Here is a 23,434-nt window from a genome sequence, read left to right on the forward strand (position 1 = left end):
TATTTATACATATATAAATATGCCTAGATGTGTATAGATATATATATGTGCACGGAGAGAGTCGCACAGGGCACTTTTCTGAAAGCAGACGAGAAGGATTTTGAGCCTGTGGCGGTCGGTGTAAGCCCGCTGATTAAAAATCTCACCCCCAGTCGCCGACGGAGATACTTGACTTGTTCGCTGACGCAAGCGAGGAGGCCTTCGGGGTAGTCTCCAGGCCACCGCTGGGATCGCATCATCTGCTCGGCGAGGGATTGATACTCCCAAGCGAGGCGTAGCCAATCCCCCGGGAACGAACCATCTAGAAAGAGAAAAGAGAGAGAACTGGAAGAATACCCCATGAGCCTGGCACGCACGGACGTGGTGACGGGAGCAGAGGAATCGGAAGCGAGTACGGGAAAGCCGTTGTCTTTATGTTGCCGTGTACGGAGAGTGCGAAAAGCCTGGAGCGCCACGAGGGAGGGGAGAAAAAACGGGAGAGGCAGCGCGTGCGTGGTGTCTGCGACTGTTTGGATGGTCGCGCATGCGCGTCCGGTTCTCCCTCGACTTACCCGGCTTAGGCATAAGACGATCTTTGTGGCGCGACAGCTGGTGAAGTTGCGAGCGAAAGATGTTGAGGGTCTCGCACCGCAAAGCCTCCTCAGGAGCCAGCGGGCCTGCCGCCTGATGGTGCTCCTGCATTTGAGTCGTGTCCATGTCGATATCTTGTTAAAAGTCGAGAGTCTCACTGGACATCCCCAGCACGCAGTCGAACTCTGGAAACAAACTCCTAATTGAATACATCTACACGTTTATGGAAATGCAGATCTAGATGAATGTGGACTGCTTTTTTTGGGCGCGAGATGAGATCGGTTTTTGGACGGAGAGAAATAACCTCAGAGAAGAACGGTGTACACTCAGGCGTGTGAGGAAAGAGCGTGCCCGCTTGAGTTTCAAAAAGGCTTCTCTTCGAAGGCGTCGAGAGGTGTTCAGGGAAAGATGCGGAGAGAACGAGACGGAGCCGAGGAAACCCGCAAGAAACGGCGGAAAAAAACACTGACGAGGAGGCAGGAAAAGAAGAACGCAGAATAAAAACAACGCAACTCGGCTGAACTAGGTAGCCAACGATGCACACACAGCTGCTGACAGGCGACCACCAAAAGGTACCCTGCGCGACCGAGACAAGAAGGCGACACACGAGAGAAGGGAAAAGGCAGTCTTTTGACCGACGAGGTGGAGCAGCCGGGAAGATGAAAGAAGGGCGCAAACGAAGCTCAGAAACGAAGGCGGGGAGGCAGGCGCTCGCAAAGGCGTCGAGTGTCCGGTGTGTACAGCTGGAAAACTCGCGAGAGGGAACGAGGGGGAAACGGAGAAGAAAGACTTTTGCCGGATAAACCTTGAAACACCCAGCAGCTATCTTTGGGGTGAAGACTCGAGCCAGACTGAAGCGAGCGCCGTGTTTGAGCTCGGGAGAAACGCGAAAGAAGAAAGCCAGTCGATGGCGTCGAAAAAGAGGCGTCCGTTTCCACACTTTCCCCGCAGAGTGAGCCCACGGCCGAAATCGGCTTTCTCTCCTCCCGCCTCTCGCCTCTACTTTCGAGCGGCAGAAGACTGGAACGCACGCAAACTTGTTTTCCCTCAGGCTCCTGCCTCGCTTCTCTTTCTCACGGAACAGAGAGAGTTGCGCTGCTTCGGACGGCAACAGGCGGTTCTTGCAGTTCACGCGCAAAGCCGCAGGAAAAGAAAAAGCCGAAAAAGCCAGGAAGCGAAAAGAGCGGCAGAGGCCGACGCGAGGGAGGGAGGGAAAAACGCCGTGACGGACGAAAAAACGCTGCACTACGCGTCTGGCTCCACGCTTTTGTCCGCGGAAACGCTTTAAAGAAAGGTTTAACAGTCAACAGTGCCTACAGGAAACGCGGAGAACCCACTGAAATGCGCTTTTTTGCCGCCTTTTTGCTCGCCAGCGCTGCCCAGACACACGCTAGAGCGAATCCAGCGCCCACTCACGGGGGGGAGAGACGCAACTTTTGCTGGTGCAGCGGAGGAAGGGAACCTTGAAAGCAAACGCGTCCAAATGCCAGTGTAACTGAATGGAGGCTTCCCTTCAGAGCGCCGCTCCGGTGTGATGCCTTTTAAATTTTCGCCCGCCTCGACAGCCAACTACGGAATCTGCCTATCGTCCCAACACGCTCTCGGGCCTGTCCGCGCTCTCCAGCCTCCCCGCTATAAATCGCAGCTAGTAGCGCCCTCGCGACCGTTTTAGAGCCAAAGGCTTGGGAAGTGGCAAGCGAAATACAACCAATAAAAGAAGGCACGTACACCTGTGCATAAGGCAGTTGGATGGGTAGCGGCGTAGGGGTGAGTATGACCCACAGATAGCCTGGTTCCAGCGCCAGAAATCTGAGGGTTGCGTGGAACACTTTTGAGTCTCTCGTGGGAGGAGAGGCCGTGGCCGTACTCCCACAGGGCACGAAAAGGACACCTTCAGTGGGTTTGGACGGAACCTTTTGTCGTGGTTCGGCTGACTTCTGATGATACAGAGTTCCCACATGGTCGGCGGCAGATTTTTCATGTGCGGAGTTTCGTCTGTGGGGACACACCGTGCGTTTGCGCGACTCGTGAACGCACGGCACTCCTGCGTTTGCCCTCCGCTGGTGCCTCCGGCAACTCACGCAGATGCATTTGTTCATCTGTGCAAAACCGTGGAGCTGTCGATACCAGGAGGTCCTCCGATCACAACATGCCTTCTGCGCACTAGCCGGGGTCTCCTAGACATACGCCCACTGCACACATACTTGGACACACTTACATATACCTACATCGATACGTATGGGTACTTACCTTTACCCTCACACCTACCTGCACACACGAAGGGAGGGGCCTGTCTACAAATTGCCGAAATTGGCACGAATATGTCGGAAGGAAGGGACCGGGAGTCGGGCATCCCTGACCACTCGAAAAAGCAGCGTCGATGTCGGGGGGGTTCGAGGTCTGCTGAAATCCTTCCACGGGGTCTCGATGCCAGGGACGCGAGTTTCTTCGAGGTATGTATTTGCGGCTCTACCGGGCTGTTCTGGTGCCCAAACGAGAGTCAGGTCAATGCGTTCCGGAAAGGGATCACCTTCGTGTTGTACCCAGTCACATTGGAGGTTCGGGAGCGATGCTGGCGCAGGCTGCGGTGAACGTTACCCCGATCCGGGGAAGTTTCAGTTTGGGTGACAAGCAGGAAAGGGAGGAGTCGAAGGGCCGTGTGTTCTTCCGTTTTGTTGGCGACCAAAAGCCCGTTTAGAAGATTCAGTTTGTTTACACACTCTGTCAAGAACAGTGATGCACGACTCATGTACAAGTGTGTCGACTTCCGTGACGTCAGATAAAAAGAAGCGCCCCCCTGTGGCTGTACCCCCAGCGTACCCACTGGTGAAGTCGAGGTCACCAGGTACATCTGTTGTATACATATACGTCTGTCCATACGTCTACGCCTCTTCCTACACAAAGTTACCTACATACATACATCTACATATATATATATATATATATATATTTGGTACAATCGTGTATTGTGCTTGTTCACTTCTGTCCCGTTGCCGATTATGATAAGGAGCGAAACGATTGAGCGTTCGACGGTGCAAAGGGAACTCGCACACTTCGGGAACTGGGGTAATCCAGCTGTTTGTTTTCTGTGCTCCACCTGATTGTACTCGCCTTTCGGAATCTGTACAGAAGAACGGCAGACCAGCCTCGCCTTTCCCAACCGGGTATAACTACAGTGCTGCCGAAACTCCACGAGGGTGCGACGGCGCCCAATAGGCCCCCGGCCTCACGTTAATGCACGTAAAGGTTTTACCTAGACACAAAAGTATACACAAAGACGTGCCTTTTTGTACACTTGCATCGATATCCACATGTCAGCATGTTCATTTATCTCCTCACAATGTCCGTTTTTTTTGCGAATAGACACGTAAAAAGAGTTCATTTCCGTGCATCAGAGCCTCAAATGGCCTCTCTGTGCGATGGCAAGCTCCCTTTTAATCCCTGGGCCTCCCATGACACTGTGCCGCTTCCACCCTGCCACTCGCCCAGCTGTGTTGTCAGTGCATGATTTATTCCTGGGGTATAGCGAGTGATCTTCTTGATTCTCGACGCTCAGGGTGGTCTGGTCGAACCTTGCTGCCGCAGCGGTCTGCACTCCCGTGCTTAGGAAGGAAGCATATCTCTGGTTGTCCTCGTGGAAAGGCGAAATCGAGAAAGTTGGTCTGCCCGCACGGGGACAGGGTTCGCCCAGATTCGCCTCAGCAGAGGCAGACTTTCAAATTCGCCCGTGAACGGCCAGCGCAGCAGACGGCGGCGAAAGGAAAATCTACAGCGTTCTAGGGGACTGAGAAGGGGGTTAGGACTGTCTCTTTGCCACCTCGTTTCGAGGCCCTCAGTCGTCCGTTTTTTCTGCACGAACACGCCCGTTAAGGAAAAATCCCGTCCTTTCTTCCGCAGGGATGTGCGTCTGTGTTTAGGCGGGTCGGAATGAGGAGTAAACTCGAGAGACTAGCGTCGGCACAGCTCTTCCGACACCTCGAACCTTCTTCCTCTTAGTCCTTTTGCGCGGATTCCTTCCATTACAATACTTTGAAGAAAGCGCGTCATCGTCCAGATGTGGGCATCGATGGTTACCCGAAACAGGCACACTCTCTGGCGCGGTGTCCTGTCGCTGTCGATACACCTCGCGTCCCCCCAAGCACAAGACACGCCGATCGCGAATTTCCGTTTCAAACAGATTCTCTTTTTCTGTTGGAAAAAATGGTGTCTGAGACAGTCCCGTTTCCCCTGTTTTTTCATTTCTTTGCTTCGCTTCGCCCGAGGGAGACGGGACCCCAGACGGCGCGCGCTGTGTCTCGCTTTCCGCGAAAAATCGAGCGAGGCCAAGCAACAGCTCTGACAACCGAGTCTGCTGCGCCTCCTCCGCTCGCATGTCGACGTTTGCTTGTTTCCTTTTTCTTCGTGTCTCCCCCGACACACTGAAAGTGAATTTTCAGTCTGCCCCAGACATCTTCTCGTTCCGCCGTCTCGGGCGAACCGTGGACTGGACCTTGGTGCCGCTCTCTCGTCTCCTCAATGCACCGTTCGAGAACCCAGACCTTCGCGTTTCCCCTCCCTCGAGTCTGCTTTGCAACGAACGCCATTTTCTAGGCGAGTGCGTCTTCAGTCAGGCCGCTCTGTAGGCGGAATTTGCCTCTTTTTCATTCTTCTCTCGCGTTTTCCCCCCGTCACCTCTCCGCGAACTTCGACACACATCTGACGTGCAGACATACACACATGCAGATACGCATGCGCATACGCACATACCAGATGTTTACGTATATATAACTGTATGGGGTTATAACCAAATGCCCGCGTGTATCTGTGTTTGAGCAGAGATACAATGTAACGTCTGGAAGAGAAAGTCCGTTCTTCTGTCGATGCCGCCTCTTCTTATTCGACCTGTCCTCTCTTCCCGATTTCTTCTTCTTCTCCCCCTTTTCCTGCTTCGATATGAATCGTTACTCCGCTGGGCCTTGGGCTGCAAGAGACAGAACTTCCGCTGCAAAATGTGTTCTCTTCCTCCTGCTCTTTCGTTGTCTCCTCTCCTCCCTACTCCCCTCTCTCTTTGATCTCTTCTCCCCTCTCTTGTCTCCCCCTTCCGTTTCCCTGGAAACGTTTCGGAGACAGAATCGCAGTTCCTGTCTCCTCTCGCTCTACGCCTTTCTTGTCGAGAATGGAGACAGCCAAGATGAGGACGCCGAGTCAGGAAGCGAATCGCGGAGAGACACCCCACAACAGGCGCCTCTGCTGCACGGCCTTTCTCCTTCACTGAGACTCCCGTCCGCGCCGTCGTTTTCGTGCACGGGCCTCTGCGCTTCGGAGGCCCGTGAAGCCTTAGAAGACATAAAAGGAGAGCCTAAACCAACTGCAAGACATGGAGAAGTGGAGGGAGGCGAAAAGGCTGCAACTAGCCTGTCTTTCTTCCTCTTTGCCACCGCCGTTGCGCCGAGTACAGCTCGGGCGACGCCGTGCCCGCGATACTTCCATGCTTCTGCCGCTCCTGCTCAGCTCGGCGCGCGGCGCTCCACAGAGCCCTCGGCTCTGTCGATTTTCTTTTCCAGACCTCAACCGCGGCAGTTCTCCTCGCCCCACGCTCGGGCCTCGAAACGCAGGAAGACGCGGCCTCGCGGGAACCAGGAGTCTCTGAGGCCGATCGGTTGTCTGCGCTCTCGAGCGTGTGGCGAGGAGGTCACCGAGCGGCGTGAAAGCAAGCACGGAGACGAACGGGGACAAGTCCGTGCTCGAGGAGAACTCAGATTGACGACCGATGACAGAGGCTCTCAGCTGGCGAGGAAGACACGTCGGCCGGCAGTGCGAAAGGCGTGTCACGAGGCACAGAAGCGCGACGGAGTGTCTCGCGTTCCATCCGGTCCATCACCTGCGCTTGACGCAAGACAGCGAGGTGGACCACCTCGAGGAAGGACGGCATTCCTGCGATCTGTATCGTCGCCTCTCTCTGCGTACCTGTCTCCTGGTGTCTCCTATCCGGCGATCCTTGCTTTGCCGCACTCTTGTTCTCCCTCGTCCACCTTTTTGCTTCCTCACCCTGTGTCGCCTTTCGCGCTGTCTTCCCCTTTTCGCTCTTCCCACGCTTCTTGCGTCTCTTTTTCTTCTGTCTGCCGCTTGCGTTCGTTTCGCCTTCCGCTTGGTTCTTGTCGTTCATCGTTTCCGCATTTTCGCGCCTCCCGCGGGCTCCCCGAAGAGTCTCCCTCTGACATGCCGATGGAGGACCTCGCGCGCTTCCGGCGCAAGATGGAGGAGTTGACGGGGCTGGAGTTTGCTGAAGAGCTGAGGAAACGTGGAGTCTCCGTGCCTGGGAAGGAACCGCAGAAAATCGTGGACGCTGTCGTTCGCCTGCTCCACGACGATTTGCGCGCCATCGAAGCAAGTGCCCAGGATGACCCCCGCGGAAAAAGAAGGCCTGAAAACGAAGAGGAGGATGACGAACCTGAGTTTGTCAGGGAGCGGGGACGAGGGAAAGGCCTAAGGCCGCTGCGGGGCGAGGTGGGAGAGAGAGAGCAGAAGAGACGCACGGAAGAAAAGAAAGAGGCGATGCTGAACCTTTTGCAACGCATGTCTCCGGAAGAAGCGGCAGCGGCCGCACAGAGGTTCCGAGAGATGGAGACGAGAGGCGAATCTGAGCAGCAAAGCGTTTCGCTGGAGAGACCGCGGGGAGAAACGCGAGCGGGTATAAGCGCCCGAGCCGGCGCAGAAGACGACGCACCAGGGGAGCCTGTGGTGCAAGCAGAGGGCCTGCATGCAGGGATCGGAGCGTCACAGATGCCCCACAACGAACAAGGAGAACCCCCCGTGGAAGAAGACCAGGCGGAAGTAGGAGAGGGAGGAAGAGGAAGAGACGGCTCGTCTGGGGATGCCTCTAAAAGAGGCGACGATGTGGGTGATCCGAGCGGCATCGAACCGCCAGAGATCCGATTTTTCCCCGAGGCTTCGACGCGCGAGTACTGGGAGCCGAGGTTCGCGTGGAGAAGCGAGGTGGCGTCTCTTGAGGACCAGCTGGAGCTTCTCCAAGAGAAGGGCCTTTTCGAGGGGAGACAGAGACGGCAGAGGCCGAGGCGCGAGCGATCAGGCACGCCGCAGCGGAGACACATGCCAGGCGACGCTCCTCGAAGCGGTGGTGCGTTTGCTGGCGAAAACGCGGCACGCGCGCAAGGAGAGAAGGACGGGCAAAGAGAGAGAGAAGGCGAGAAGAGGGCAGATGAGGAGACGGAGAAGGGAGAGACGCATTGGCAGGGCGGAGTCCAGGGGGACGGCGCAGTAGAAGAGGAAGAGGATTTGGACGCGTGGTTAGGGACTGGAGAGAGCGAAGAGGACGAGGGTGCGTTTCTGACTGAGGCGGATGCCGATCGATTTCCAGGTCTCGTCACAGTGCGCGATCTTCTTCGCAGAGAGATTCTGGGTCTTTCTTTGGTGACGCCGTCAGGCGCGAAGAAGCGAACCGACGGACCCAGAGGAAAGGCGGGGAACGTGAGTGCACGGGCCGACGCAGGAACGCGCCTCGACATGAGTCGCAGAGAAGACAGAGACGAAGCAGAGGGGCGAGAGAGAGACACAACTCGTGCGTGGTTTCGGCAGCGCGGCCGAGATGAAGAAGAGGAAGAAGAGTCAGAGGAGGACGAGGAGATTGACGAAGACAGCGGGGGTGCGGGCGACGCGAACGTATGGAAAAGGAAATACAAAGGCACGGATGAAGAAGACGAAGATGAAGATGAAGACGAAGATGACGAAGGGGACTCGTCTGCCCAGCTTATTCTGCCTTCGAATTTCCGTTCCCTCCCGAAGGACAGGCGAGAGCAGCTTCTGCGCATCCACGAAACTCCCAGGCAGATGCAGAAAGAAGACCAAGAGGACGAACAAGAACAAGAGGACGAAGGTGGCGAGGCGGAGACGGGGCCGAGCGAAGCTGTCGAGAGGCGTACATACACTCAAACGGAGCGCGACGAAGACATGCGACGCGTCGCGGCTCGCCTTCTTTCTTCGTCTTCTGTGTCTCCTTCATCTCATTCATCTTCGCCTTCTTCATTTTCCTCACTGGGCGATAAGGGCGATCGGGAGGGACATCGCTTAGGTCTACCAACGGGGCAAAGCGACGGCGCGCGAGGAGAGGAAGCAGGAGAGGGAGGGGACGCAGGAAAGGGAAGGGAAGAGCCGCGTTTCTCTGACCGCATTGAGGCCTACTGCGTAGCTTGGCACCAACTTGTCGAGCGCCAGAGCGGGAGTGGAAAGGGAGACGAAGAGATCGAAGAACACGAACAAAGACGGACAGGCGTTCTTCTCCTTCCAGATGCCTCAGGATGGAGGTAAGAGCGAATCAGGAGAGACGGACGACCGTCAAAACGCCATTCAGCCCCTTCCCTGTAATCAACTCAAAAAACCACATGCAACACACGTACACGTACATATATATATACATATATATATATGTCGATTTATTTATAAGCGATTGTGTCTGGACGCGAGAATAGATGCGGATGGAGAGAGACGGCAACAAAAAGAGAGAGGCAGCACACCTCTGTAGGAGAGGGAGACACTCACACTGCTCGGGAGAGACGCTACGGTTCCGGTGTATGGTATCGACCCTGCTTTTTGATACCTTCCTCCGCCGAAGGACTATCTCTCCACAGGTGGCGGTATCTGTCCTTCGTTGTTTACATTTGAAATACACGAGTCTCGTTTTCGTGAAGTCAAGACACAGAAGTTCAGGCGTTGAAATTCCACGAAGACCTGCGTCGCCGGAAGTCGCTTTTTCATAGCCTTTGGCGCTTGTCTCTTCCGATCCCTCGCTTCGCCTGTCGACTGCAGCTGTGTGCCTGGTTGTCGTGTGTGCCTCTCTGATACTGCGTTTTCCTCGCTTTCTCTACAATTCTACTCGCAGCGACATCCTGCGGTCTCATCCGTCAATCGGCTCTGAGCAAAGACACGTCGTTTTCGTATAGGCGCATGAGGTGTCTAGACACCTCGTCGATCTCCTGAGGCTGCTGCGTGAGGCGCAAGGAGAAACGCGGGATGCTGAGTGTTTGAACAGCCCTCTGGGTAGAGCCTCGGTCTTGGTTCGCGCGTATCACAGGCAGTTGCAGGTGTGCCTTTCGAATGTGTTTTCCTGCCAGGGACTTCTTCGTTCGCGGTCTCGCTGATAGACTCGCCGACTGTTGCAAATGCGTCGTTCTCGTTCCGGATACGCAGCACATTGCAACGCGCGCTGAGGATTTCGCGCCTTCTCAGGCGTCTTTTGCCTCTCCTCGGGCGTCTGCATCTGTGCTGAGAAACGAATTGATTCACCGGTGCATGCGCTTTCTGAAGCGCGAGTTTGCCTTGCAGGCGGTTGCCCTCGCTGGCCTCGAAGAGGGCGGCGGGCTCGCCCTGGAAGGCGCAGCGGATCTTTTCCGCATTCGCCGAGAAAAACGCAGACTCTTCGCCACAAAAGCCGCAGTTACCGCCCATGATCTTCAACAGATACTTCTCCACGATGCACTCTCTTCCTCTCCTTACCTCCCTGCTTCTTCTCCTTCGTCCACTTATTCTCCTCTTTCTTCTGCCGCTCTTCCGGCTGCTGGCTCTGATCTTCCTTCTTTTCTGTCGGGGGGTGAGCTAGTTCTTCCAGACGCAGTCGTGGCATTCTACCCCCGGCGTTTCAGTCCGCGGTTTGTCGGGGCACACATGGAGGCTCCGACGTTGGGAATCTTTGCTGACGAGAACGGAAAGATGGGAAAACAGCCGCTCTCAAATGGTGGCGAGTCGACGAGTGAAAACGCCGCAGGCGACGGCGAGGGAGGCGACGCGTTCGACGCGCGCCGGAGAGAAGGCGTGAGAGCGGGGAGAGGTGGAGAGAGACTTGCGGGACAGAGCAGACAGGGAGAGGTGCCGACTCCATGTGGATGCAGAGAAGGTGAAGCTGCAGTGCGAGAAGCGCGAGAGCGCATAGGCGGATCGACGCCTGCGAGAGAGCGAGAAATGACGGATAAGATCGCGCAGCGAGGAAACGCGCAGACTATCGAAGGACGCCGCGGAGCGGAGACACTCGAGAAGGCGTTTCGCGAGTTCGATGGGAAGTTTCAAAGAGACTTCATGATGCATGTTTTCGATGGTGTGAGCCGAGGGTTCGCCCATCGTTTCTGGGACGAGAAAACGAAAACACTCGTCAAAAGTCGCGAGGTGAGAACGATAACACGTGTACAGGCAGATCGCAGGCTGCGGGAGATTAGGGACAAGAAAGAAACACCACGTGAGATTGCTCGACGAAAAACAAAGAGGGTTTCTGGTACTGGCCTTATTGGTGTGTGAAGAGGCGTCTTCTGTCGCTCGGCGTTTCTGTCTCACTACCAATCAATATATATATATATATATATATATATATATATATATGTACGTGTCTGTACGGAAATAGGGACGATGCATAACTGTATGTGCAGACATGTGAATATGTGTAGGTGGATGCATTCACCCCTTCGACGAAAGTATCAACATCGTTGTATACTCTTTGGAGTCGCGGCGATCTATACGTTTCAGCATTGCCTGGTTCTCATGTCTGTGTGCTCCGGTGCGATTGCGTTCCTGTTGTTTTGCGACGCTTTTGCATGTTGTCGCGAAAAGCGGATCTCTGCTGCAATCGATGCGTGCCTTTGACAGGTGAAGAGGATTCCTCACAACCCGATACTTTTCCTTTCTTTGTTTCGCGCTTTCCTCTCTAGGCCGCCGAGGACGCGTTTCTCATCTCCACGTCCTGGTTAGATATTTGGCTGTCGCCACCCTCTGAGCCTCCACGGTTTAACGTGATCAACGACGTGACCGACTTCTCCGAAACGTTCAAAGATTTCCAACCTCCCCGGCGTGGATAGATCACGCATCAAGTGCTTCCGTGCCTCGTGTCTCTTTCTCTGGTTGGCGCGAGGAGCGAGTCTGCAGGTGACGGCGATGCTCGGGAAAGTCGACAGTTAGGAGACAGTGGGATCGGTAGAGGGGGGCAGGAAATCTACTTCTTTCCAGTTACTGGTATGTCTTCTGACGTTCGAGAGAAGAAAAAGACGAAAGTAAGAAAGAGAGAACGGACCCGAGGAAAGAGAGAAGCAAAGGACGAGAGAGAAGGAAGGGACGAGAAGGGCGCCGAAAGAGCCGCCAGTTTTTATTGAGCGAGAGTTTTAAGTCGCCGACAAGAGAACAAACAAGTTTTTCTTTTTCTTTTTTAAATGGCAGCAGAGGGGATGGTGTACTTGTGACAAGATGACAAGAGAGAGTGAGGGGGAGAGAGATTACGCGCAAGAGGGGCGACTTCGAGCCTTCAAGGATTTGTGTTTTCAGCTCCAAAAAACAGTCAAGACGAGATGTGCCCACCTGGGGAGCAAGACGTGTAGCCGCTCGTGTTCTTCTCGGCTGTCGTGGTTTTTCATAAAAGCGCTTTCGAAGCAAAAAAGACGCGACTCCGGCACCCCCACGCACCTCAAAACGCGATGCGACAGAACACCAAACATGCAGCGCCTGAAGGGGTGCATGCAAAAGCGCATACACAAACACGCCTCGAAGGCTCCAGCGACCGAGAGTCGGGCAGTAGCGTTGCCGCTTGTGTGGAATTATGAAACTTCAGGAGCAAGAACGTGCACACGCTTACTTCATATATATATATATATATATATATATATATGGGGAGAAATAGTGGGACATGGGCACAATGTTACACATCTGAATCTCTTCGAACGTATAAATTGCTAGATAGACACATATGTATATATTGTGTTTCATATCCATGCACAGCTATATACATATCGAGCGGAAAGCATTGGTACGTCGACGAAAGTATAAATCGATGCACATGCTTATCGCTCTACACATATTACGTGTACATATACACACATATTCCTTTTATATATTTGTATTTATATATATATATATATGGGTATCATGCATATATACAGATTTGTGCATTACCATATTGGGAAACAGGGCGATGGAGGCAGTGTGGAATTCGTTGAAGCATCCCACTGTATGCGAGCGTTTTTGGTTTCTTTTCCCGACTTCTAGAGGCGAAAAGTATCATAAAACGGCGCTGGGATTTGCTACAAGAAGCGCCACGCTGTTCTCGTAGCGTCAGTTTCGATTGCTGCTTCCCTCGCGGCCTGTTTGGAAACAAAAAATCTGTTTCGTGAGCCTTTTATTGCCCTCCTTTCTCACTCACTGGAAGGAGGCTTCATCTGTTGAACACCTCCCGAGAGAGAGAGAGAGGTGTGCACGCGATGTTCATCGTCGGATCGTCGCTTCGCAGCGCGACATGGATACCCGCGGAAAGGTGGTGCCGTCCCCAAGTAAATTTCTGCTCCTGTTTCCAACCGGAAAATATCGCTGAGGGTCTACCATGTCTGCATGCAGTGGCTGATTGACGGCAAAAGGCAATCCGAAAAACATAGATCAACGATCTCTGTGCTGGAGCACAGCACGTAGCAGTGCTCCTCTACGGAAACTCAGTGGTGTCTACTCCCTACACTCGCAAACAGTCATGTATGGATAAATACATGGGTCAGTAGACATCCATAGATGTATATCTATCAATATTCATTTCAGAATTTACGTGAATATAAAAATATCAATGCATACATGTCGATATCTTTATCTCTGTATACGTATATAGAGATCCGCGCATTTATGTCGTGATATGCAAGAATACATATATGGACAGATTTATACATATGTGGATGTACAAGTACATAGTGGAACTAGAACCAACTGAACACCATGTATTTATATAACAAGGAAATCGGTTTAATCTAAGATCATTTGTGGCATAGCGTTGTCTACATCGACATATGTATATATATATATATATATAGGTAGACATAGATATAGAAATAGACATAGATACGCTTGTAAATGCACATAGCCGAGTTTATAGGGGTGAGTCAGGGAGAAAAGGAATACAAGAACACAAGTCTAAGTTGAGATGTACGGATGTACGAAAGTACAGACATAGCCGAAGCAAATGGGGAAGATACATATTTGCGTGTCCACACATGCTCAGACAGGCGCTTAACGTTGCCGCTAGACGCCCTCCCGCCTAACTGTGTAACACCCGGAAGGCGAGAAGCCTACGCCCAAGCAGATACCTCTGTTGATGGATGAGAGATGCACCTATACAGGTATACCTATGTGCATTTGTTTCTCGCTGCGTATGTGCTTATATATACATATATATACATATATATATATATATATATATATATACGTGCATTGTGTTTATTATCTCATAAAACAGGTAATATCTTCGCACTCCGCTCTTGATTCTCCCCGGCGCTGAGACACAAGGGAAAACGGAAATCGGACTCAAGTCCGCTTTCTCTTTTCACCGCGAAGGCCCCTCCTCGTTTTCGCTGTCGAAGAAACACAAAAGCGCATGCCTGTTCGCGTCTTGCCTTTTTTCCTGTGCAGGGTGTGTTGCGCTGCTCATGTGCCAAAACCGGCGATTTTTCGTGCATGTGCATGCACAGGTAAAACTTGCAGCTGTTTTAAACACGCGCAGGCTTTGTCCAGGGACAGCACACCGAGGTGAAGGATCCATGAAGAATCTTTACTTTTTTTGTTGGAGAAATTTCTTTTTCCATCCCTGAGAGGAGAAAGGGGGGAGGAGAGATCAAGGCTGCGCCAGTTTTATCCCCCGAGAAAACCGCGAGAGAGACAGGGCGAGCAGCAGAAGAACGCCTTCTCTTCGAAGTCGACAAGATTCACGCCTTTTTGTCTCCTTTCTGATGCGTCTTGTCCCCCTGTTTTCCCCTTTTCCTGCTCCTCGCTTTCCCTCCGAAGGTCGCCGCTGCGGCAGGCCTCCAAGCCTGCCTCTCTCTCTCGCCTTTTATTTCTTCTTTCCGCATCTCGTCCCTCGCCTCTTCACTCGTCAACAGCGCTTGCCGCGGTCCATTAGCCTTCCTGTTCGTCTTCTGCGTCTTCTCTTCCTTCTTCTCATGCAAAAATGATGCTCCCTGAAAGCGTCTCTTCTTCGCATTGGAAAGGAGAGACGCTGAGAAAGAAACCGACGAGAGACGGGAACGGTCTCCATCCGAGTTGGTGACAGAGCCGCATCGTTGTCTGCTCTTTTCCGTCTCCGATTTTTCGCGTCTGTTCCTCTTTTTTCTCACTCTTCCTCTCCAGAGAGGCTCCTCTCCCAGTCTCCCTTCGCTCTTCTTCCTGAGGCAGCGCTGCGGCCTTGTCTCGCGAGAATCATCGCGCTCGTCTCTCACTTCCGCCTGTGGTGTTTACTGCCGCCCCTTTCTCTCTTCTCCGCTCTTGTTTCGCCGCGTTTTCTCTTCCCTTTTCTCGTGCACCCTTGCCACACAAAATGGGGATCCTCAGACCCCGCGAGCGGCTTCTATTGAATGCCTTAAAGAAAGAGGCTGACATTCGTTACCGTGGACGACGCATGCACAAACGGTTTCGTTCATGGGCACAGCAAAGGTAACCCAACAGATGCCTCTCGCCGCCCTCCCAGCCTCCCGCACCTACTCTTTCACGTCCCAGGCATACGATTAGATAAACGATTCATCGGCGCCTGCCTATGCTTACCTGTATACAGAAGTATATATATATATATATATATATATATATATAGTACATGCGAAGAAATGCTCATATTCTCATCATTCTATACATGTGTGTCTATCTACTATATCTCTACTCTATCCGTATGAGTTTTTACACTTTGTAGACTTTTTTCTATATCTTTACATAGCAGCATAGGTTTCTATCTGTATCTAAAAACTCCATATCTGTCTCTTCCTATCTGCGTCTGTATCTTTATCCGTGTGAGCCTAGATGTACCTGTTCCAGTCTGTAAATGTCTGAGCAACCTATATGTGCACAAGTCTCCATATGCCAAGCATATTCAGTTCTACCTCTTCAGAGGTGAGGATCTAAACGTGCACTCCTGTGATTTGAATATTTGTGTGTTTTCCTGCACATCTCTCTGTCTATCCACGTAGATGTGCGTGCGAAAACCATGTCTACATGTAAATCAATATGTTAAAAACGTGAAAGACAAAGGATATATGTAGATGTCGTTACACGTGCCACGCTCGTTCCGCATATCGCCCCGTGTAGACTGCGAGTTCGTGACCGTTCACATTTGCGGGTGTTTTTTCAGAGTTCGACACTACTGGTTGCCACAGAAAGTTTGCATCACGAGCGATCCTCAGTTGATGGACGGGAACTACATTGCAGCGAGTGTACAGAAGGCCGCGACTCTGCGGAAACACGACTTAGAACTTTGGTGAGCAAACGCCGCGTTGTCCGCGGCTCAGCACGCGCAAAGGAGATCACGAAGCTGCAGTTTTTCGTGGAAGAAGTCTGAGGAAGATCGGAGAAAAGAATCAAGGCGAAGCAAGAGAGATCCCGAGAGAGAGGACAAGAGGCAATCAGATGCACAGAGCGAGGAAGGAAACGAGAGAATCGAACTGAGAAAAAACTGAAGATGGACGAGACAGAGGGGAAGGCACACTAGTGAAAACAACGGTTAATTTGTCTCTTGTGTGACCACCCTGATGGGTGTGCTTGCGCAGAAGTGTCGTCTTTCCAAGTGTATATCTTCGGCCACAGTCGGGTGTAGTTTTGGCCATTTTTGCAATGCGTTAGAGACGTAAGGACGCATGCTCGCACGCGTTTGTCTTTTTTTTAGCCACTGGGATTGTTTCGTCCTCTTCTACCAAACGTGGATGCGTGTTGTCTCTCCGCAGGCACGGGTTCTCGAAACGCATCCTGGAACTAGCTGACTGTCTGACTCCACAACAGATGGGCTACATTTTCTGTCCTCTTCTACCAAACGTGGATGCGTGTTGTCTCTCCGCAGGCACGGGTTCTCGAAACGCATCCTGGAACTAGCTGACTGTCTGACGCCACAACAGATGGGCTACATTTTCTACGGGTGCGAATCGGAAGTGGGAAAGCTTCGTCTGACTCTCACAGTCTCGCAACCTTCGGCGCTCCACCCGTCTTCCAGCTTGGTGCCTGGCATCGATTTCTAGAGAGACATTTAGAGCTATATACATGTATATGTGTATATTCATCTATCTACGTGCGTATCCTTGTTCACATGCTGTTACATATATATATATATATATTTAAATAGAAATCGACGTTTGCACTTTTTCTCTTCTGTCTCATTCTATATGTACATATATGCATAGATGATCGCATGCTGATCGATGCACATGTACCTATATATATATATATATATATATACCTATATATATACATATGTAGGAATCCATCTGTTTGGGTATGGGAGTAGGATAAAGGAAAATGTCTTTCATTTTGTTTCGCTGCTGTCTTACTCTGTTTTTCCTCCCCGCTCCGCCAGGACTCAGAGGGGGGCGTTTTCTCCGTGTTTTTCTGTTTTGTTTCGTGTTCAGCTACGGGAAGAGTTTGTTTCGCCACGAAGAGCTGTACAGAGGCCTGTTGCCGTACGTTGTCGAAGCGCTTCCAGATTTTCACAGCCACGCCCTCATGACCGTCGCCTGGGCACTCGAGCGCGTGCGCGTCAACGACCGCGCTGTCGTCGCTCAGGTGAGAGAGGGAAAGGAGAAAGAAAGAGCGAGAGTAAGAAAGAGAGAGTAAGAAAGAGAGAGTAAGAAAGAGAAAGAGAGTGAGAGAAAGAGAAAGAAAGGGAGAGGGGACAGGAGAGAGAAAAAGGGAGAGAATGAAGGGAGAGAGCGACAAGTAGATATATATAGAGAGAATGGCACTGAAAGAAAATGGTGGAGACACAGAGACAGAGAATAACGAGGGAGGAATACGGAGAGACTCACAGGTGCGCACGCCTGCGCTCTCAGAAAGGAGCGTCGGTGTGCCTGATTTTGCTTTTTTCAGATTGCGGAGGAAGCGCTGGCAAAGAAGGATACGATGAGGCCTGCCGACTTTATTAAAATCGTCAACTGCGTTGCTCGGATGGTCAGCGAGGAGAGGAACTCGGAACTTCCACCAAACGCGAAAACCTCGAAACCAGAACAGACGACACTTGCAGGCCATCCATGAGAGGGACGCATCGTTGCCCGACAGCAAAATAACTCCGCGTTCACCTTCTCTCATTTGCTTTCTCCTTTTCCTTCTTCCCTCTCTTCTTTTTCCTTCTCCGCTCTCGTCTTTATCCACTCAGCGTCTCTCCTCTTTCTCCTGTTTCTCTCCTTTGTCTCTTTCCGCTCGTTGCCGTCGCTGCGTCCGGGTGTGAGCCGTGTGTGTCCGCTCGTTTCAGTTCCTCTCGCGTGTGCCTTTCCACCGCCTTTTCATCTCGCTTTTTCGCCCGTGTCTTCTTCCAGGGAGCGGCGCCTCCGTCGCTCGCTTCTGCGTTGTCTGAGGAATTGATGAGAGTCCTCGACGAGAAGTGCAGCGCTCTTCTTTTCCGCGGAGCGGTGGACCACGTGGCAGTGGCGAATCTCTACTCGGATCCTCTTCGCCTCTACGTGCTTGAGCGCTTCACCAAGTAAACGTCGCCTCTTTCCTTCCGATCGCGTGAACTTCTGTGCATGCAGATTGGCGTGTGCATCTCTAAAACACGTTGAATTTCCTAGTCGATTTGTGGCATATTTCGTTATGTTTATATAGTGATATATTTGCATTTCGGTCTGCTCTGCGTGAACAGCCTTGTTGTGCGCCTACGGCCTTCTCCATTTCCTCTTGAGCGCTACACGTTAACAGTCCTGAATTTGCCTTTCTAACGACGTCTGCGTGGCTTCCCTACCTCCCTTCCCTAGTTCCATGTCTAAGTTTACGCGCGCCTCTAGAACCGCCTCTGCAGCCGCTCTTGCCTCCTGTGTGTGTGTCGGGGTACAAGGGAGTCAAATACGGTAGATATGTCTACGGATGAAAAACGTTTCATTTTCCTTGAAAGAACAGAAACTGGCAGCACAGAGACAGCCGCCTCTCTCCAGAGAGATGTTTTGCGGTTTAGGGCGAGACATTGTGGCCAGTGGAGAAGCGCATTTCTCGGTGGATTGCCGACAAACCCTTTCGGTCGGAGAGTCGAGTTTTTTTGCGGGCGCTGTCTTTCTGCGTTCCTCCAGAACCGCCATGTGCTGTAGACCGATGCATTATCAGAAGGCGTTTCAGAGCGCTGTGGCGATCCGCGTTCTGCATCCGCATGTATGGCAACAGCTATCGAAGGCGGTCCGGAATTTCTACATTCGCCTCAGGTAAAGACGGAAGAGAGGAACAACGACTTCTTGAAGATCTGGAGCTCGGCCAAAAAAGCTAAAACAAGAGGCGGAAAACGAAAGGCGACGCGTAAAGCAGAAGCGCGTGGCGAGAAGAAGAGCCGTGTTCTCGCTTGCGCCGAGTGTTTTCCATTCTCACCGGTGGATGTGCCGAAGGACAGCGCGCGGTTCACACTTTGAGAAACACCAAAAACACGCACAGACACAATCTCCTTTTTGAGGCTGCGCGCAACATATGTATATACATGTCCGTGGATTTATATGTTTATTTATACATACCTATATATATGTATACATGTCTATTTATGTATATATATGCATATATGTATTATATATATATATATATATATATATACGTCTATACGTATATATATTATATATGGATGAGGATTGTTCTCAAGGAGAGAACGGCGGGAGAAGAGCGCAAAAGCGAGCCTTGCGCAGAGATGGAGAGTCGAGACATTCGGGATCGGCGTGAGGAAGAACAGGTTTTGTGGGTTGGTGTGTTTTTTTGCATGCAGTCTTCGGCGAATTCCGCAAAGAGCTCGACGGCCATCGCCACTTCACTGGGATGTCTCAAACGCCTTGGCAAAACTCGGCGTTTTTCATCGAAACACCTTCCAGTGCGTTGTCCCTCGAATCGCGAAGAATGATGTGGCAGATGCAGAGCTCTCTGCGTGCGAGGCTGCACGGGAAGACCATGACAAACCGCCGCCGCGATAGCGTCCCCCGCGAGGCTTTCTGCTCAGACGATGTTACTCGTCTGTCGCTCTTTGGCACACGTCTTCTCGCCGTTCTTTCTCAAAAAACTCACATTTCGTGGAAAGAATCGCCTTCTCTGGAGTATCTAGTTACCGCGTTTTTTGGCACGTATTTCCATGGATTCCTGCCAAGATGCAGAGATACACGCACACATTTTCATTCGTGTGTATTTACTGCATGTCGTTGACGTACCGTTGCACGCAGCATGTGGGTACATTTATTCGTATTTGACGCGCGTGCAGTCAGTCGACGATGCATGCACATGCGAATCCACGTGGTGTAGCTACACTGGAAAGTGGCGTGAGAGAGGTCGTGGTGTCGAGGGGACCTGCAGAAGAGTTTTTCCCCTCGCGATCAACTATTGGCGCAACGGAGAAAGGGATAGTGGGATCTGTGAATCTCTGTCTGGAGACCCGACTTTTCGACACCGACGCAGGTCTGGATACGTACGTGTGTGTCTGCCTGCTAACCCTAACCCCGCCCCGCCATATATATATATATATATGGATACATTTGTGTATGTGCATATATATATATATGTATGTATATATATATATATATATGTATATACATTTGTATGTGTTTGTGGCATATTTGACGAGCCTGCTTTGGTTTGGTTTGAAAGAGAGATCGCCAAGTGTGCTTGATACGTTCAGTTGGGGCTGCTTTTGGATCGACATTGGAGAAATCGACGATCGACGCCAGTGCTGGTTCGTGGATGGCCCGTCCGATTTTTACTCTTCGACAAACGAATATACAGAGGCAAACAAATTGCAGCATCGGTGAGTTCTCTTTTCTCTTTTCCTGTAGTTCTCGTATTTATCTTTCTCGTTAGATACCCTCTCACCTATTCTTCTTTCTTCCCCTGTCCGTTAACCTCCCCTCTCCCTATTTGTTTCGTTATCGTTTGTGTGTTTCTTCTTTTTCAGCCGTGACTCGGTGTGTCTTTCTTTTCGCGCGCGGTGTCCTACGTCGTTCTTTTCAGTTCTCGTCCTGCGCTTTCCTTTTCCGTTTCTCTCCGTCTTTTCAACTGCGGTATTTGCCGCTTTTTTCACTCTTTCCTTGCTTCCGTGTTGGTCTTCCGTTCGTCCAGAATCCTCTCGGAGCTAGGGTGGAGTATTCGCCGAGTTCGCTGGAACGACTGGGTCCATTTGGGGACCGACATGAGCGCCAAAGTCGAGTTTCTGAGGTAACGCAGATTTGTTCTTTCGCTTCTCTTCTGATCTGCTGCGTTTCATTTTTCGCCTCTTTCGTTGATTCCGCTTCTTCTCGGTGTCGACGTGCCAATACTCTCTTGAGTCTTTTTCTGGTTGTCTCTTTGCGTTCATCTCCTCTCGCTATCGCCTACTTGTCTTGCGCTCGTGGAATGCTTTTTTGTCTCTCCCGCGCGCTTTCGCATTGTCTTCCTCGGCTTTTTGTCTTTCTCGTGCTTCTCTTCGTGGACATGCATCACGTTTCTCCCTCTCTCACTGGATCTCTTCTGTTCTCTGTGTGTCTCTGGATCTTTGGTTCTTATGCGATTCGTCCTCCGTGCTCTGTTGCTCGACTCTACCCACATCGTCCACTCTCTCCTTCTCTTCCGCCTTTCTGCGCAGTCCTTTTCCACTTTCACTTCGTTTCGGCGCGTATCTTTCTTCTCTCCACAACTTTCGTTTCTCAATATTTCCTTTTTTCTTCTCAGAAAGCTCCGAGAACGCCCGCCGTGGCCCTCAATTTTGACAGACGGACCGAGATGCAGTCGCCAGGAGATGCTGGCGAGTTTGAAGAGTGCACGAGATGTGCAGAGAATATTAAAAGAAAGAAGAGAACGAAACCGGCAGCCTCACTCTCTCGTGATGAACCTCGGGTGATCTCGCGTGTCGTCTCCTCGCTTTTTTTTTGTCCACCTCTTCGGGGTCGCCTCATTCTCTCTCCTCCCGGGTGTCTCTTTGTCCCTTCGCTTTTGTCGCTGTGCCTCTCCGTTTGTGGCAGTGGCTGTCAGTCCTGTCACCTCTTTTCCCTCTGACAGAGTCCTCGCCTTTTCCTCTCCACTTCTCGACGCAGTTTCTCCCTCGTCTGTGGGGTCGTCTTCACTCCCTTTTAATCTCGTTTCTGTCCTGGATGGTTCACCTCCACGTGTGGTGGACGATTCGTGCTTGTGAGTTAGGAACGTGGAATCAAAAAGCACTTAAAACGGGAAAGAAAATTCTCTTTCACCTTTTCCATCTCCTCGCTCTCCTCCAAATGTGTCTCTCGCCTTGACAAACAAACCATCTTCGCATTATCAGGCTCTTGCTATCCTTTTTTCCTCTTTTCTTCGTCGGCCTCCGTAAAGAGAAGTATCCACCTAGCTCCCAAAACCCATCCTCAACACCCCCCGGCTATCCACTTGCATATAAACATGTGTAGTTGTACATATATATATACATATATATCAAGGAATAAATGCATGCATATTTAGTTATAGGAACACGGAAACTGTGCTTTTCGTGTTCTATGAGGAGAAAGAGAAGCGCGTTTTGCATTTTTAGCAACCCACCTTCTCTGTCATTTGAATCCTTTTGAGGGTAGTTCGGATATTTGCACGACATTCGGGGAATGAATTCGTCCCCTTGTTTCCGCTTTCCGATCTGCTTACGAGGGCCACAACCATCTTGTCCCTGTCCTCGCCTTTTGTTTCTCGGATTTCCCCGTTTTCTCTTTCTCCTTTCTGGTGTCTCGAATCGCCGTGCTGCTCTCGACGCGCTATGCACGACTTCGGCCACACTTTCGCTCTAAACATCTCTCAGTTTTCCTCGCGTTCTGCTTTTTGTTCCGGTTACGGCGTTCGAGCCAGCTCGCTCGTATTTAGAGTGTAACGTCTGGTAGGCAAAGGAAAATCCGTCCATGAAATGATGCTTTTCATCCTTTTTACCTCCCGTGCGAGACGAGGCTCGATTAACTGCACACACTGAAGCACTTCCTGCCGTATATATGCTGGGGATTCTCCTTTCGACGTGTCTCCGCAAATTTTGTGGAGAATGCGATTTATCACGCGCTTGTCTCCTTTTTGCCGGAACACCAGGGACGCCTCCACCCCTATCTGGCTGCTTTGCGTCAAAAATGCACACGCAGAGAACGGGGGCCGATAAAAACCTGTTAAGGGACACAACTGCTCTAAGAGTTCCAGCAAGCAGCTGCAGATCTACGTACAGATATGCACATACACATACAAACATATGCACATATATAGCAGCAATTTTATATATATATATATATATATCGATGTTTGTCCAGTCCTGTGGCAGCGTGGCCGTTGCCAGCGTGGCTAGACTGCGCGTCATCGTTCTCGTTTACCGCAACAATCTCGCTCAAACGCACAACAACTGGAGGCACAGGTAAGCAAAAAGTAGAGCGAATGTGCGTAGAGATACACGAACACACCCTTATCTTGATACCTACACATACCTTTCGGCTTTTTCTGGCCTTCAACAAAGGTTCTTCTTTTGCGTGCCGTCGTCGATACACGCATCCATGTCAACATCGTGTATTCGCGTATACCTCAAACGCTTGTAATTCCCCTAAGCATAGGCATATCACATTTGTAGAGATCAATACTAAAACAGATATATTCTTGTGGATACAGATATACATGAACAAATGGCCATGTGTATTTGCTTATCATGATGTTGAGGTTGAGAGGGTCAAATTTATCAGGCATTTACGCCGCTGTTTGCACGGTGCAGAACAGCGTGTGTGTTTTTCCCCCCCCCCCCCCCCCCGTTGTCGCCCTTTTTCGGGGTCTTGTCGCCGCGCAGTGCATGCAGTGGCAAAAAAAACCAAACAGCCCTCGCGTCTCGCTCGCGCTCACTGTCTCTTCGTGTGCAGTTTTGCAGAAAAGGATCCTTTTTTCACGGGCCGTTTCCTTCGCGAAACTCCCCCTTTAACTGAAACCTGCCTCAGTGTCCTCG

The 23,434-nt window shown here is 51.4% G+C and overlaps 3 protein-coding genes across 3 annotated transcripts in view; 2 read left to right on the forward strand and 1 right to left on the reverse strand.

Annotated features, from left to right (window-relative positions):
• Positions 1-696, reverse strand: part of NCLIV_026350 (conserved hypothetical protein) — a gene marked incomplete at both ends in the record, with an annotated part of 1,782 nt that extends 1,086 nt beyond the window's left edge. Inside the window, 2 exons of the mRNA XM_003882829.1 lie at positions 147-301; positions 552-696. Coding sequence (XP_003882878.1) covers positions 147-301; positions 552-696 — 300 coding nt within the window. The remainder of the gene's footprint in view (positions 1-146; positions 302-551) is intronic.
• A 6,072-nt stretch (positions 697-6,768) lies between these two features.
• On the forward strand, positions 6,769-11,405 carry NCLIV_026360 (conserved hypothetical protein; the record flags this gene model as incomplete). Its single annotated transcript, XM_003882830.1, has 3 exons — positions 6,769-8,870; positions 9,678-10,722; positions 11,259-11,405. The coding sequence occupies 3 exons, from the start codon at positions 6,769-6,771 to the stop codon at positions 11,403-11,405; spliced, it is 3,294 nt and encodes a 1,097-aa protein (XP_003882879.1).
• A 3,476-nt stretch (positions 11,406-14,881) lies between these two features.
• On the forward strand, positions 14,882-21,355 carry NCLIV_026370 (conserved hypothetical protein; the record flags this gene model as incomplete). The annotated part of the gene is made up of 10 exons (XM_003882831.1): positions 14,882-14,997; positions 15,683-15,808; positions 16,385-16,459; positions 16,947-17,100; positions 17,404-17,484; positions 17,850-18,013; positions 18,594-18,722; positions 20,162-20,287; positions 20,599-20,694; positions 21,187-21,355. 10 exons carry the CDS (start codon positions 14,882-14,884, stop codon positions 21,353-21,355), a joined length of 1,236 nt encoding a protein of 411 aa, XP_003882880.1.
• Positions 21,356-23,434: the final 2,079 nt, after the last annotated feature.

The sequence above is a fragment of the Neospora caninum genome, chromosome VIIb (assembly GCF_000208865.1).
Source record: "Neospora caninum Liverpool complete genome, chromosome VIIb".
NCBI lineage: Eukaryota > Apicomplexa > Conoidasida > Eucoccidiorida > Sarcocystidae > Neospora > Neospora caninum.